The sequence below is a fragment of the Solanum verrucosum genome, unplaced genomic scaffold, assembly GCF_900185275.1.
Source record: "Solanum verrucosum unplaced genomic scaffold, falcon-dt-bn FXZP01000252.1, whole genome shotgun sequence".
Lineage (NCBI taxonomy): Eukaryota > Viridiplantae > Streptophyta > Magnoliopsida > Solanales > Solanaceae > Solanum > Solanum verrucosum.
In genome coordinates, this window is record NW_026019988.1 from 315,298 (window position 1) to 332,856 (window position 17,559).

At 37.7% G+C, this 17,559-nt stretch overlaps 1 protein-coding gene across 1 annotated transcript; it reads right to left on the minus strand.

Moving 5' to 3' along the window:
• Nucleotides 1–333: 333 nt before the first annotated feature.
• Nucleotides 334–17,269, minus strand: LOC125818609 (uncharacterized). Its single transcript, XM_049498107.1, has 11 exons — nucleotides 14,685–17,269; nucleotides 14,249–14,488; nucleotides 13,680–13,809; nucleotides 6,350–6,502; nucleotides 5,999–6,225; nucleotides 5,835–5,904; nucleotides 5,439–5,645; nucleotides 3,208–3,446; nucleotides 1,877–1,955; nucleotides 1,647–1,787; nucleotides 334–1,071 (listed from the first exon to the last, which is right to left on the minus strand). The coding sequence occupies exons 1-11, from the start codon at nucleotides 17,261–17,263 to the stop codon at nucleotides 847–849; spliced, it is 4,290 nt and encodes a 1,429-aa protein (XP_049354064.1). The 5' UTR covers nucleotides 17,264–17,269; the 3' UTR covers nucleotides 334–846.
• Between the last annotated feature and the right edge of the window lie 290 nt (nucleotides 17,270–17,559).

Sequence of the window (17,559 nt, forward strand, 5' to 3'; positions counted from 1 at the left end):
CAGAAAATTTCTCTATTTATAGACAACAAAGGATAGTGTGACAAATATTTATTGTGCTTTATCGTAAAGATCACAACTCTTTGGAAAAGTTACAACCTTTCGGAAAGGTCATAACCTTTCATAAAAGTTACAATTTTCCATAGAAGTCGCAACTCTTCATGAAAGTCACAACTTTTGATATAAAAATTGCAACTCTTTATAAAAGTCAGAACTTTTTATAAAAGTTACAATTTTTCATAAAAGTCAAATAAAAGGGAAAGATTAGTTTTGAAAATAAATAAATTTAAAGGAAATTCTGGCTTGTGGTGACGCCACCCTAGAGATATATCCTTATTTACCAAAAATATAAAACCACTTCCATATATACATAGCAAAATTTGATCTTATTCCTTTTATATGCTAATAAACTTACACACATCTCGACTAATTTACAATTTACCCGTCAAAACTCCAAGGTAAAGGCAAAAATAAAGAAAATAAAACCTTTTTTTTTGGTTAAATTTTCCAACAGCTCCACTGGGTGCCAAACTAATAAAAGCTTCATCTTTGGGGAAAAAATGTAACTTGGCAGAATGTCCAGGGGTAAAGCGGTCATTAAGATAGAATTTGTGTCTTGTTTAGCAGGATCAGGTCACCCACCAATCGGTGACATAGCTTAAAGACCGAATCCATTTGATTTCTAAAAAGGATTACTAATCCTTAACTCTTCCTTCATCTTCAATCTTTTCCACCTTGGTTTCATACCGAGCGGATTGAGAAATAGAACCATCTAATCTAATTCTTTCTCAATAGCCACGAGATCATCATCAGGGCTGCTAGGCACTACAGAAGATGCATGCATACCTTTTACCATCTGGGATGTGATTCTCCATAGGTTCTCCAATACTCTTGTCCATAGTGCCTACTACTACTTTTACCAAATGGAGAACTGTAAAAGTTAGATTGTCTTCTAGACCAGTTCGTCCTCTCAAATGGAGAAGAATAAGAATCAGAAGGTCTGCAAGAACCGCTGTTTCTCGCGCTTTCCCTTTGAACATCCCTTATTTCTTCTTCTAAATCATGTTTTGCACGCTGCAACACAGAAATAATACCAAGGTTAGTAACTTACCTACACACGAGAAACAATAAACTCTTTCCCAATTTCATTTGTCCCCAAAACATACATCTTTCATTTGTCCCCAATGATATCAAACTTACGATTGATGGTGCATGAAGCATGTAAGGCAAACACACAGCTGGAGCTAATATGGAAGACTCCCGGAACAAGATTTTTACTAGTAGATGAAAGCTATTTCTCTCTCCACCAAAACCGTACAGGTTCTAATACCATATGAAAAACTAGGGGGGGATTTCTTATGAATATGTTAGAGCATCATACAGTTGGCTTCACTTAGGAGCTTTGGCAATGCAGTAAGTTCCCTTAACAGTTAACGATCCTGTTGAATATTTTACAGAACATTTCATAGATTCTCTTTTTTTTACAACATAAATCATAATCATCAAGAATATTCTACCGGATGTTAAAGTCTAAATCTGCATGACATACACATGCAGCTTGCAAAAATCATTAAGATGACAGTGCTGGAGAAGCATATGATCAATTGTTTGAGCAGAAAGGATGAAAATTTAATCACGTGTTAGTATACCTTGTCGGAATTTGAGAGAACTGCATATGCTTCTCCAATCAACTTGAACAGCCTATCAGCATCATTGCGGACAGTATCAGAGATCTCTTTCCACAACCCTCCATCATCCACTGCATCACTCCTTGCCAAAATTTGACCCGCCTACATAAACAATATAATGATTAATGAGTACACTATCAGTATCAACTATTAATTCAACCTCTGAACTCTAAAAGGCTTGCGACTTCGACCTTGTCAGGATGATGTCTGAGGGCTGCTTTCCTATATGCCTTCTTGATGTCAGATTCTGTATCAGATGACTTGATTCCCCTGCGAAAGAGAATATAAGGTCACCAATATATCAAATGCATAAGAAAATTTCACAAATTTTCGGGGAGCAAATATTACAAGAGGTATACACTGGCCCTAGCTATACAACACTGGAGTATCATCTACCAGATGCAAGGTCTTCAGGTCAGAAACATTGACCACGTGAATCTGGTAGATTTCAATGTAGAACAACCAGTTTTTCAACTTCAAATAGTCCATTTTTAACAGAGGAAATTTCTTCACAGAAACTGAGGTAATACACTAATACTACATCAAATGCGAGAAGTAATGCACACTTTGTATCAGAGATGTACGGCACCAACCATATAAAGCAGAACATGCATTTTCAGACTAGATACAAACATGCAGGTAGCCAGTAGGTATTTGCTCTATGGTACAAAGGTCTGTTTCTTATTGCATAAAATAGCATCTTTATGACCATCACAAAAATGTTTATCACAACTGTTGAATATTTGCTTTAGAATTGTAACGTTTTTACTGCAATAGTTTTATTAAAATAGACCTAGTCAACTAGTTAGCTCTTTTAATTAGGAGTTAATTCTATTTGAATTTTGAATAAAGAGTATTTTATTGACCTTAGGAGTGTGGCAATTTTCAGCAGATCTTTTTGCTTAATTTTAGGTTTAGAAGATATTTATTTTATTATAAATTGTATTCATAGACAGTGAAAAGAATTTAATCTTTCAACATAAATTCATAAGCTTTCTTTCTTGTTTTTATTCCTTTAACATTTTTATTTTTTTCCTGCAATTTCCTCTCTTTTAAAACCAACAACAATGTTCCTTCTTTTTTTGATAAAGGTTATCACAACATTCCTTCTTCCGATCACCACTGTATGGGATTGGATTCGCACAATTGTATAGACACCACTATTATAATGAATCATGCAAGATTACACTTAAAATTTGGCTAATATTAGACCTGAAAAAGTGCACAATATACGAGACAAAGGAAGAATATTATAAGAGTTCAAGTATAAGAAACAGGAGATAATATATGTTTCTACGTACAACCAACTGAAACTTCCATTGGGAAGTGCTATGTAATGCAGGGACAGTGAAGAAACAAGGACATTTGTCTTGGAAAAGATAGAATGCCGAATAACAGTAAAGAATGGCAAGCCTCATACAGTCGCATTCAATTCATTTATTCTCATTGGAAAGTTTTTCGGTTTATCAAAATCATATCTATGAAGAAATTCAATGGTAATTGGAATGAGATTTGAACTTACAAAATAAGATAAAGATCCAATGGCGTTGCTCTTTTAGCCTTCTCCTGAATTGACGAAAGCTGCCGACGAGTTCGCTTTGCTTCTTTAGCACTGCTTCCATTTGACTTATCCAGCGCCTCAGATTGTCGAGTCCTTTCTTGAGATTGAGCTTCCTGAAGGGATATGAGCCTCTCAAGATCATTTACAGCATGCCCATAGTCTCTAATCATCTCATGTAAGGTAGCCCTCCTTGAAACAGCCTGTCAAATTTAGAAGACCAAGCAGATCAGGTATAAGTCCACTTCGGACACAAAATAACTAGGATAGCACTGACTGTATGGACAGCATAATTAATGTTACAATCTCAAGCAGCAGCTCCCTATATAGCAATATCAACACCAAATTTGTGGTGTAAATTGATAGTAGAGCATCCATGATAAACGACAACTGGGAGGACATAAAATCTAAACTGACACCACAACATCAGCAAATATCACCATTTCTACATTTTACAAGTTATTTTCCACAAAGTGATGGTGCATGTCAACCCAAATGAAAACGTTAAATATCTTGAAGAAATCTTCTACTGTTTTTGTGTTCTATTTTCCCGCTTCTGCTGTCTATGTTGATCCAGTGTTTCAATAGTGGAGATACAATAACTTCATAAAAAAATAGTGGAGATACAATAAACTGTTTTTATTCTAAGCCCTGCGGATGCAGAGGCTGAGAACTTTGGCTGTTTCTTTTTCTTTTTTTTGATAACCGAGAAATCCGTCTGTGACCCGCCCTTTGAACCAATCACAGCCTTCTAAACTCGGTGGATAATGGGCCCGCCCCTCTACCCTTCTCCACTTAAATACCGGGCTTCGCTTTGCATGGTGTGGGGCTTGAACCTGTGACCTAAGCCACAAATCCTCCAACTTTGGCTGTTTCTTTTAAAACATAGATTCATATGTTTTTTTTAAAAGGTGAAAATAACATGACAAAAATGACATTACATGACTTACTAAAGATAAGGATTAGGAAATTATTAATAGAGAATAATAATAGTATATATTTTAATTCGCCAGATGGAAATCACAATCTCAGAGTGCTTTTCTGAAACTCGCCACAGGATAAATGAGTTAACCCATCTCTCTCATTTTCTACCCTATGGAAAATCCGTAGAAGAAAATCAACATTAAAAGAAAATTCTTGAATAAAAACTAAAATATAATGCTGTCCTCTTTTTCTACTTCTCCTTACAGTTGAGAATTTTCAGGAGGGAAAAAGGAGGAAGAGAGAATATGAGTTCCAATCCAGATATGGCCTTTTGAGCTTAATTCTCCAGCACACAAGGAAACAATCTACGGAGAACCCTTTCAAACAGTCAGCTAACTGTAGCAGTAAAATATTTTTCTTTTAAGCATGTTAGCAGTTGGGAAGTGATGTAGAGAGTCGGCTTACAGTCAACTACTACTTTTTAGAAATGACTTTTGGCGATTTTGGAAGGGGAGAACAAAGCTGGCTTTTTGGAATACAGAAACCTGACAGCAACTGAAATCTTATGTTCCTATTATTTTCCTTTCAAATTAAAATTGGGGAGGGGATTCAAAAAAATAATTTATTTTATCAGTAAACAAGGGATTTTATAAATAGGATAAAATCAGACACCAAGAAGGTGGTCGGGAGAACAAGGCTGGGCAGACCCCAAATGCAAAAATAACAGAAAAAGGGGATAACCTCTATACAAAAGAACCTACTCAGGAAACAAGTTAATGACGTCTATTAGTTTGTGTATCTCATATACATCCTGGAGTTTACACCAAAAAAGCAGGCATATATTCACACTTGATATTTCATCTCATGCACAGTGATTGTTTTGCCGTACAAACACCTAGAATTCCTTACTCTCCATAGAACCCAACACACACATGCTGGAACAGAGAAAGTTGCTGAAGCTAGTATTCATTGTCTAATAGTAATACTTGCTCCTTTGTAGGAGTGATCACTGCTAACTCCAATAAAATGTCTAATAAGGTGAAGACATGGAAACATAGCAAAGGCCTCAAGATTTGCATTGTCACTCTTCCTGCTGCATTACGGCTTAACAGATTGTAAAACTATCCAGATCTATTAAGTTCCCGTTCACAATATACTTACTGACACCTTATTTGAGGTTTCATTTTTAAAAAGAAAGGGAACTTCAGGTTATTGAAGATAGTTAGAAAGAGAAAACTGAAAGTCTGCTTAGAGCATGTTTGCAAACAAACCTTTGTGTAGTTCTTGTCAAGAGCAATGGCAAGACTGCAATCTGCAATGGCATCAACAATTTGACCAAGAGCTTGGTGAGCAGCAGCTCGATTGCAGAAACAGATAGCTGCAAAAGGGCGCGACTCAACACTGCTGGATATAGCAGCAGTATAATGTTCAATAGCTTCCATATATTTGCCAGATTTAAATGCCTCATTTCCGGCTTTCTGGTTTAGAGAGAAAAACAATAAACTACTTAGAAAAGCTAGTTGAAGCAGAATCAAACTGAAAAAAAAAACACTAACAAGAACCAGTGGAATTCTACAACCGAAAAGATGAGGAAAAATAATCAATAATTTTGGTCAACCCAATACCAAATGATACTGAGATAAACCCTAAAACAACAGGTAAAATACCTTGCGATGCAAAAGTTCACGGATAGTGGCTGCTAGAGGAGATGATGATTCCTGGGTCATGTTTCCAGATCTACAGAAAGGTTGAGCAAATTACTCAATATCATTCCTGAAATCACAAAGAGCAGGAAGAGAGTTGAACATGCTTCTTGAAAGTTCAGGTTTACCTTTTCTCAACAGAAACCAAATGCTCCTGTTTCTCAATTAAGTCAAGGGCCATCTCAAGCTTTCCAAGATGAAAGTGCGCCCTGGACTTAAGGAGCCATCTCCAAAGCATCAAAGAGGAGCTTTTGCTATCAACATCTTTTAAGTTTATGAAGTCAGAAGTAAAGTTCTTTTCAGCAATATCAAGAGAATTTTCGCACAGCTCAATCACTTCATTATACATCTGCAGCTGTAGAATATTATAGTAATGACACAGAATTCAGAATCAAGTTGCTATAAGTTTTAATGTTTTATAAGCTACCTAGTTTAAAAAGAAAAAGATAATCAAAATTCATAATAGCACTATCACACACCTTGCAAAGAGCCTCTCCTTTCATTTCAAGTAACTTTTCTGAATAGCAGCTGATAGACAAGGCTTCATTGGTAATTCCAAGCGCATCTTTTGCTGCATCTGGAGTTCTTTGTTGCAAAAGTCCGGCACACCGATGCAAATGTTCAGATACTTTCTGCCACCAATAAGTAACCCAATCAGAAGTTCACCAAGATAATATTAATTTTGTAGCACTCTATGTGGGATAACAATCCTGGAACTAAAACAACAAAATCACACATTTGTCCTTCTCCTAGGATTTTATCCCAATTCTTTTAAGAAATACATGTTTAAAATTGGAAATATAATTTTTTCCCAAATTTATCCAGTTTGACCAAACAGATATTTTATATTATAAATTAACCAACTTATTCTTGTAGTGTCTTGCTTTTGATTTCTATCATCATCTATTACTTATGGTGTTTCGGTTATTGCCTATTTTGTTGTTGTTATTGTTTCTTTATTAGTTGCTATGGTTTCTTCATTGTTGTTTTTCCTTTTCACTCCCCTACTTTGATTTGTTCAACTCGAGCCGAGGGTTCTCTGGAAACAGCATCTCTACCTCCACAAGGTAGGGGTAAGGTCTGTGTACACTCTACCCTCACGATACCCCACTTGTGGGATTTCACTGGGTATGCAATTTTAAATGAACCAACTTGATTTCAAGACAAGTCAACTTTTAACCCAACGTCGATTTTACTTTCCTTTCTGAAGGTCTACTCCGGCAACTTATGGCAGAACTATTTCAATGGGGGGAAATAGTTTATTCTACAATACGGGACTCAAATCTTACAACATCACTGGGTGTAAATATGGTGCATAAACTTGGTATGAATGGGTCCAGCGCAGTTGGAATTCAATGGGGAGGGTGAAGGTTAGCATTAAAGACTTGAAGTGGTTAGTTTCAGTATTTATTAAAGCATCAAAAGAACAGGGAAAGTAGTAAGGAGATGGAGATTAAGGAACACTTCTCAGAATTTTATTGTTCTCTTAGATACAATGAAAACAGTAGATACATCAGCTTTATTTCCATTCAAGGACAGCAAATCTGTGATTATTACACCGTAATCTACATACAAAGGAGGTTGGGAAAATACTGCACACAAAATAGCAATGTTTATCTATGAGCCAACAGGAGAACAAGAACCACAGAATGACATCGTAAGACAACTTGGAACCTCTTTCAAAGAAGCCTTCAACAGCAACAGATGGACGAAGTAGGCAACGAAGAAGGCCCCAGATTCAAACTGTAGGTGATCACATAAGAATCACAGGTAGAACGTCAGCATTGGATAATGATCTGCTCAATTAGATGTATCCTCAGAAAATTCCAGAACCCATTACAACTCATTACAGGAGACTCCGACCTTGAATGATATGAGGAAATGGGCATGCAATTAGAAGGTCCGATAGGTGAAGCTAAGGAATATAGAAGGTATTCTAAAATGCCAAACAGTGTGGCCAATGCAACAGAAAAAGGAGGAGAGATGGAAGATTGTCCCACCATATACATGGTCGACAAAGAAATCAGAGATGTTTTGAGGGCAAGCAAAACAACTTACAGAAGTTTAAGATGAATTGTTTAGCTCTTTATTACTTTTGGTCTAAACAGGAAGTATTAGCACAAACAAAAGATATTTTTGATGTTTTAGATTATTTGTAACAAAAAGTACAAATAGGAACTCAAGTTGTAAGTTTTAGTACTTTTGGAGGGGGACTACACTTTTTGATGTAGTATACCTGTGGAGATATAATTGAAAATTTACCATCCTCTAGAAAAAAAAAAGAACCAAACACCTACCAATAAAAGTCTATTCACTAATTAATCACTTTATTATTTGATCCACATATTATAATCCCATCACTTTATTCCCAGTATAACTTGTTACCCCACCAAACAACCCCTAAAGGAACCAAAATTTATTTTATAGGAGGGTCAATTTTCTTTAGCAGATTTACCTCTAGATGATTAAAGAAAAACGAAATTATTTTTATCAGAGAAAGAAAAGAAAAGCTATTGCTCACATTTCTTTAGAACTTTGTGTGTCCTTCCTGAAAATTTTGTCCAACAAATATGCCCGAAAGTACTTTGCAATAACTGGTGAAATTCATAAGAATGGGATAGTGTCATAATTATTGATGTTTGTGCCAAGTGTCAACAGATAAATCTGTATGGAATAACCACAGTAGCTTAGGGACATGTTACAAACTTCTTTTTTTGAAACTCGTAACATTACTCCGTTCATCCAGTTCCCCTTCAAAAGTATTACAATCTATCAAAAGCTCAAGTCTATTTGTGTTACCTATAAACAATCTAGAGCATCAAAGATGTCTTCAGTTTGAGCTAATAAACTATGTTTACACCAAAAGTAAAATCGAGCTAAACACTTCATTTTGACATCCTGTAGACTGTTCTGCACATTTTCAAAGCTCCTATTGTTTCTCTCTTTCCAGATTGACCACCAAATGCATGCTTGGACAATTTTCCATCTCTCCTCCTTTGTAACATTTCCATCTCTGATCCAGCTACTAAGTACTCCTCTAATGCATCATGGTTTCACCCACCCGATCCCCTTCAGACTACTGAACATTCTCCATAATTGTTCTGTCCATTTACAATGTAAGAAAAGATGGTCGACTGTCTCAGCTTGTTCTCCACACAAGTAACCCTAGAAGCCAACTGATGGCCTCTCTTGTTCAGGTTTTCATGTGTTAGAACAGCTTGTCTTGCCAAAAGCCAAGTGAAACAATTAACTTTTTAAGGTACCTTAGGTTTGCATATCATCTTCCATGGCCACTCTTTCTCCTATCTCCTTTTCCTGATAAGGCCTTATAAGCAGACTTGACTGAGAAGTCGCCTTTGTTGTCTTCCTGCCATATTAGCACATCATTTTCCTCAGCAAGACTTCTGTGAACATCTAAATAGTTGAGCAGTTCTGTCATATTTCCAATCTCCCAGTCATTTAGTTGTCTTCTTAGGCCAAGACTTCCTCCCTCCCCAGTCCACATATTAGCTACAGTGATTTGTTGCCATTGACATAGTGTAAATATGACGAGGTGTGCTTGTCTCAAACCTACTGTCCCATTCCACTTGTCATCCCAAAAGGTGGTCTTCCTGCCATTTCCCAACTTCACTCTGGTTCTTGCTTGTATCATTGGCCACAGATTCCTTATGGCTCTCCATACAGTGCAGTTATATGGAATTGTAACTTGTGTTGTCATCCACTTGTCCTTCATTCCATATTTAGCTGTAATCACATCCTTCCCGAGCATGCCATCTTCATTTGCAAACTTCCATAACCATTTCATCATCAAGCTTTGGTTTTGTTTCTTTAGGTTCTTGATGTTCAGTCCCCGTGTTTCCTTGCCCACAATTAATTCATCCCACTCAACTATGTGGTACTTTCTCTTATCTTCACTACTTGCCATAGGAATTTCCTCCTCAGAGCATCATTGCAGTTGGACACACAAGCTGGCATAGATTATACAAACATCATATAGGAAGGGAGTGCATCAAGTACACTATTAACTAAAGTCAATCTGCCTCCCAGTGACAAGTATTGGCATTTCCAATTGGTAAGTCTCTTCTCAGTTCTCACACTTCTCCAATACCCCATTCCAGATTCCTTTTGATTTACTATCGGCCCCAGAGGCATGCCTAGATAAGTAGTTGGGAGGTCACCAACCTTTCCAACTAAGATATCAGCTAGGCCTTCAATTGCATTCACTGTGTTGATAGGATAAACAAAACTCTTCCCTCAATTTCTATGCAGCATACTGCTTCAAATATTACAAATATCACCCTCAGCATCTTGATTTGTTCATGTACTGCCTCACAAAATACTAAGGTATCATCTGAAACTACGTCCACATACCACCACATGCTTCACAACCCCAAAAGAACTCATTCTGGAAGGGAGACATTCCTACAAAAGTGAAATGTTTCACCTGACTAGTGATAGAGAGGGCTTTTTTGTGCAATTTGACAGGATAAACTAACTACCGCCTATTCTTGCGTTGTAACTTCACCAAGCAAATCTGGAATTTATTCCTTAGCATCTTGAGTCGGACAATGCCAGAACATACATCAGAGTTGTTAAAGAGATGGGTTATGTAACATCTGGCAATTTGAAATAACTATGAAGAGGCTTAGAATTGGAATTTAATTATTTTTGGGAAGGAATTCAAAAATCTAAAAATTCTGGAAATTTGGTTAAGTGTGGGAAATCAGTGAGTTTTGGCCAACTTTGAGCAGTTATAACTCCTAGCTCAGGATGAGTTAGGAGTAGTTCCAGTTATGATTTCGAAGCTTGTGGAATGATCTTTCCAACGCCACCGAGTTTGCTCGATTCCGAGTTCGTATGAGCGAGTTATGCCCATTGAAAGTTGGGCAGTTGGCAGGGAATCCGTCCGGGAATTTTAAGGGCATTTTGGTCTTTTCCCTAGCTATTTCTTTTGGGGTTATATGGTTGTGTTAGGCTGATTTATGGATCATTTTGTCCCATTTTAAAAGAGTGAGAGTGAGGGTTTTGAGTGAAGAGGAGAAGAAGAAGAGAAGAAGAGGAGAAGAAGAGGAGAAAGAGGAGATCAAGCAAGTTTCCGTCGTGGATATCGTCGGGGGTGATCCCTACTAGGTATCCACACGCCCAACTCGTTTTATTTCCGAGAAAAAGCTTGGTTGGGTTGTTGAAATTGTTGGTTTGTGTTGTTGAAGTTGTTGGTTGTGTTGTTGGAAGTTCTTGTTGGTTTAGTACATGATTTGATTGTGTTTTTGAGTTGAATCTCTTGTTTGTTGAGGGATTTTATGATCCTTAGTGTTTGGAGTTGAAACCCTTGAAGTTAGGGTGGTTTAGAGTTGGAAAAAGGAGGGAGAAAAGTTGAGTTTTCTGGGGAAAGGGATGGCGAGTCGCGCCCAAAAGAGCTTCTGAGCTTTCTCCCTTGGGGCGCCGCGCCTAGCAAAGCGCCAGCAGGTCCCTTCTGAGCTTCAAGGGCTGGCGCTCCGCGCGTTGCAGAGTGCCAAGGACGCCAAGTTCCCCCATTCTTTTCACCCTTTCTCATACATGTTCCTTGGTGTTGTACCTATGTTTCCTAGTTGTTTCCAACACTCCAAAGTACTTCTAAACGTCAAGGAGTCATCCATAAACGTGTGATCATATACCTTGAAATCCAAATTCCAATTCAAGGAGAGTTAGTTTCCAAGTCAAGTGAAATTAAGAGTTAAGTCTAGAAGTTAAAGAAGTGAGTCAAAGCAAGTCTTTAAAGTTGTTTAAGAGTCTATATTGAACGTTTTAACTTCATTTTAAGGCTCAAGTTGCAAGTCAAGCAAAGAGTATAGAGGTTCAAGTCAAGTCAAGAACATAAAGCTGAGTTCATTTCTCAAAGTTATTAGGGAACTATGTATTCCCAAAGAAGTTTTAAAGAAATGTTTTTACATTTAAACAAGGTTGGAAACTGAGATTTCCAAAGAGCCTTCGGGCTAGTTTTTTTGAGTAATTATCTCAAATCAGCAGGAAGACATATGTTTTAAAAACATAAGAGCCAGTACATTTTTGGGAGTAGTATCGAGCACCGAATTGGGGGAGCGTTCAAAGAACCCACAGCCCCCATAGAACCATGTTAGCCACCATGGGTAGAAAAGAATCATACTTTTTAGATGAATCCTTTTCCAGATAGACTAGTGGATCAATTAGGCAGTTCAGGTCTTATACCTTTGGCCGGGTATAGGATGCTCTGGCAGCGTGAGGTCGATCATTGTATCATCACTATAGCTCTTATGTGATGGTTGTCGGTTAGAGAAACTCCCACAACAGTTATTGTATTTTCATATACATAAATTATTGTATTTTTATATACATCAGTTCATTTGTATTCTATATACATCACAGGCTTATTGTATCCTTGTATACGCACAGAGTTTATAGCATGTTTTAAGCAGTCTTTCTTTATATCGCACTTGTTTTAAAATTGTCTTATATTGAAAGAAGTCAATCAGGTTGAGTTGAGTTGAGTTGAGCCAGGTAAGCTATTCAGTTTCTTCCAGATTTCCTTCTAGCCTATGTTGCTTAGTTTTCCAGCTCGCATACTCGTACATTCAATGTACTGATGCCAGTTGGCCTGCATCTTATGATGATGCAGACACAGGTACCCAGGATCAGCATCCAGCACGTCGTTGATCCAGCCGAGCACTCCAGAGTCAGTGGTGAGCCTCCTTTCATTCCGGAGGACTCAATTATTTTGTGTTCTTAGTTTTGTTTTATTAGGGTGTTGCGGGGTCTGTCCCAACATCCATCTCAGTACTTTAGAGGCTTCATAGACAGTTAGTCAGTTAGTTTTGCGTCTCTCATCTATGTATATATGTAAATATTCTATTTTGAGATTCGAGTTGCCTTTGTGGCCAGATTTTATAAGTTAAGCTGTTTTGTAACCTTGCATTTGCATTGAGTTTTTTTTGTTGAGTTAGGTTTCCGCTGAGTTAAGAAAGCCAGGTCAAGGGTTCGCTTGGGGCCAGAAATGGTCTCCGGGTGCCGGTCCCGCCCAGGGTGTAGGCTCGGGGCGTGACAGGTTAGGAGAGGAGGCAGCAAGAGTCAGAGGAGATGGTGAAGGCTAATACCATCATGTTTATGGTGGTCTGTTTGGAAGGAAAGGAATGTTAGATGTTTTGAAGTTAGATCCAATTCCATACACAGAGTTAAATAGAATTGTTTAGTATTATTACTCTATTGGTGTAAACAGTTGTGTATAGTAGATACAGATCAAATTGTAGATTTGATAGGAAGCTTGTAATTGACACTTTTTGGTGGTGGCCAGCATGCCCTTAATGTTGAAGAATACAATTAACCAGCCTAAAAAAAACTCATTATCAATAGCTTCCAATCTTAGTAATTAAGCATCTTTTTATTGAACACTTAATCCGTATTTAGGCATTCCGGAAGAAGAATTTACGCTAAGCAGATATCATCACAATTCTAAAACAAGTAATTGACAACACCACAAACATACTCCCATTGAAAACCTAGTTTGACTAAAATGTTGATCAAGAAAAAAAATGTTTGACAGTATGAATCAAATTACAGTTAGGGAAGTTTTTCATAGGTGAAAAAGTAGAGTAATTAGATGAGAAGAATTTATGCCAAGATTAAGGCCACATAAACAAGTAGTAGCCTACAACAACATACCCCGTGTAACCCCATAAGAAGTATATCAACATCATTTTGAATTATTAAAAAATCGGAAAAATAAGCCATTCAAAGAAATAGGTAAGCACTAGGACCAGTGGGCGCATCAGTTTCATGGGAAAAGCAAAAATTGGTCACCTGAGCTTTTTGCAAGCCTTCTGCTGCTTCAATTGTAATTCTCCTATCCAAGCACAAATTAATTCTTGATTCCAAGCAAATGTTGTAATGCTTAATTGCTTCTTCGACTTCACCAAGAACCAGATAACAACTGGCATGCAAAGATTGTCAAGATATATAAGTTTGTGAACAAACAATTCACTCATGAAGGAAAAGATAACAGTCTTATAAAAGAACACACTGCATTTGGTTCAACACTCAACATATTTCTTTCTAAAATAAGGAAATTGAATCAGATGATGATAATACGACACCTAATGTTATCACTAACCCTCAATTTCTGTTTTTTCCATACAGGATCAAAACAAATTCCACCAGATTAACTCCATGACCTTTGTCTGCTCTAATTTCATGCTGGAGTATATGACCATCTCATATAAAAGCTTAAGTTGCAAGAGAGTACATTTACCTAATTATGTCTTCAACATTTTCTATTGGTGTCTTTTTTATGAAAAGGTAGTTACTATTATCAGTGTTAGATATGGAATATTCATGTTATAAATATCAGATGCCACATGTAGAACCCTTACTTTGCTGCTCTGAGTTTTACTTTAAGAAAGTAAGGGTCTAAGGCAGCTGCAGATGCACAATCACTGATGGCTTCCCTCATCCTTCTAAGTGACATTCGAGTGGCAGCTCGGTTGCTGTAGCATAACAAAAGAGGCTCCAGGCAAGAGCCTGAAATTTCTGTAGCAGAGACTGATTTGATACCCTCAGTGTATAAATCCTCAGCTTGCAAAAGATTTCCAGCCTTATACGCTTGATTTCCCCTGATACAGACAAAAATCATTGTAAATATGAAGGACAAATTCATAATGCTTAATGTCAGAATGTGATAGTTCCAGAAAAAGCCAGAACACAACCATAATGATGAAATCATTGCAGCAAAAGTGAAAACCGAAAGCTCAAAGGAAATCTTGACAATGCATAGCAATTCACCAAAAAGTAGCTGAAAGATATTAGCACCTGATCCGCCACTTTTCACAGACTTCACGGTCAGTAAGCCCCAGCATCCCATGGTCTTCATCCACTTTAGACAGATGTATAACTTTATTTCTCATATTAGATGTAACTCCGCTTGGGATGTCTCCTGAAGTTTTGCGACCAAAGGAAGAATGTTGAACTGCATCAGTGGAAAACTCAACTTTTCTGTGATTTACGTTGTTTGAACCACTATCAACTTTCAATTTGTATTTTTTCCTATATTGACGCCTAATGGATGATAACCCATCTTGAGCAGAAGGTGAAGTATAGGAACTAAAATCTCTCCGAGTATCAGAGCCCTTTACAGAATCAGTCCCAGAAAATTTCTCATTTCCTTCTCCACATTTCTTGTGAGAGTCATTGGAAACAGGAGTGTCTTTGTTAGCAGCCACATAGTCCTTGGTTTCAGTTACCCTGGTAAAATTATCAGCAGAAGTAGAAGAATTTGTATCCTGATATGGTGAAAAATCCATAGGTGAACAACATCCAGGAGACTGATCATTGTGCGTGGAACTGTTTCCACTAGAAAGATCAGTCTGCCCAGCTACCCTCTGTACCAAGGTTTCTTGCCTCAATGATTTCTTCTTTTTCACTTTTTTGTCCCTCAATCTGCTACTTGTTCCACAACCCAATTTTTCATTCACTCCGGAAAATAAATCAGCAGTAAAAGAAAATGATTTACTTGAATTGGATGCACTAAAATCAGAAAAGGACTTCCCAGGTATAAATGGTGTGCTCGGACAGCTGAATTCTTCTTTCTTTTCATCTTGATGGCCAGAAGGTGCTTCCGGGTTGTCAACTTTGTGCCGTGAACCAAAAATCTCTGTGGTAAATAATGGAAAGGGCATATTATCCCTCTCCATGTCACTATTTGGACGATCCTGCGGCAATTCACTCGAGACAACAAACTCACTGTTAAAATTTGTTGGCTTATTTTCTTTCCCAGAGATTCCTGCTGAGAAGCTAAATGAATTAATTTGAGCACCCGAAAGACCAAACTTAGAATTTGTATGCACTGTTTCTCCAGGCATCCCTTTGTCCTTGCCCCCCTTTAATGAACTAGTAAAATTTTCAACAATTTCAGATGCACAAGCTCTCTTGGCATTTGATTCTCCATCAATTGTATCAGCTTTATCAAAACCAGAGCTACTAACAGGATCTTTTAAATTGACATCCTTGGGCAGATCACAAGAATTACAAGCACCGTTTTCAGTTGGAACATTTGAAGTACTTTGGTTAAATCCAAACACAAATACATTCTGAATGTTGACACGTGACTTTTCATTCAAACCATTGGTCTTCTCAGCATCATTAACCGGTGCTGGCTGGCCAATGTTCAATGAATTCATCCCATCGGAGAGTTTATAAATGGGGGGTTTTGGGAAGTCAGTGTCTACAATATTTCTACTACTTGAATCAAACTTGAGCTTCCCATCACAACCCGTGTCACTTTTTGGGGCATTCCAACAACCATTGTGGTTTTGGATCTTTTCCCTACTAAAATTCTCCATGTCTTCAGCAACTTTACCATCTTCATTCACTTTTATCTTCCCTTTGATGCCACAACCAAAAACAAATGTGCCATTCAGTTTTGGACCCTGATACTCTGGTCCCCTGTATGCTTCATCTTTATTACACACTCCATTTTCTAATTCAAAGTTAGGTTTACTAGCACCAAATACAAAGTTAGCATTCAATTTATCTGATTGCAATGTACTAGACTGCTCATTTTTATGAGACTCACTCGAGCAATTCTTGACCTCATCACTTTGTGGTTGTCCTACATTACCACTAGACTTCCTCTGTCCAAATTCCATTTTTGACTTCGAATTACCATTGCTCTCACTACATTCAGGCTCCTTATTAGACACACTCGGATAGGACGCCGGGCTGCCCTTATTTGTCCAATCACCGTTCTTGCTCTTCCAATTAAACTTTGAGCTACTAGTATTACTAGCTCCGAAAACAAAACCCAAATTCTCCAAACTTGAATCCAAACCAGAATCATTCTTCCTAGCACCAAAAACAAAACCATCATTACCATTTTTTCCAATTCTACAGCCTCCCATTCCCTCCACACTCTCAAAAGATTCTCCATTTTTTTTGTTCAGCATTGCCCCCGAATTCACAGCAACATCACTCTTATTAGTACCTAAACTCTCCAAATTCGTATTCAAAGTAGAATCACTCTTACCAGCACAAAAACCAAAGCTCACATTGTCACTTCTCCCGAAGCTACCACAATTAGGAAACCCATTTACAGTACCAGTACTACTAACCTTGGGGGTCGTGTCGATCCGATCAAAACTCGATTCATTCGGGTCGATAATTTGAGAACCCGATTGTTTCCTCAGTTTCATGAGCCTTGGCTTCCGCCTTGATCGACCCGGAAAACCCGAACTCGGTTCAGGAACCGACGATGACATAGAAAACGAGCAATCAAATCCTGCATCGAGCTTACAACTAGTGGAGGAGTTGGAATCAGCGGTAGTTTTCGATGATTGAACAGATGAACTGATTGAAGATCGGAAATCTGTGACGGCGGCCGCCGACGACATCATCCGATGAGATAATTAATGGGTACCCACAAAAAAAATAATCTCAATTTGGGGATTTAGGGTTTTTGAATTTTTTGCTTTGAAATGAAGAAAAAAGGTATCTTTTGAGTGTTTGGGTTTTTGTTAAGAGGAGAGCGGGGTAATTAGGGGGGGTTAGGTTGAAGTTTGAAATTTTGTTGTGGTTTTGAAAAGTTTTATACCTCGTTAGTCGGGTCGGATCTTTTTTTGATATGTGGATAGAAATTTAAAAGATCCAACCCGACTAATCATGTTTAAGACATGTATATCCACACTCGAAG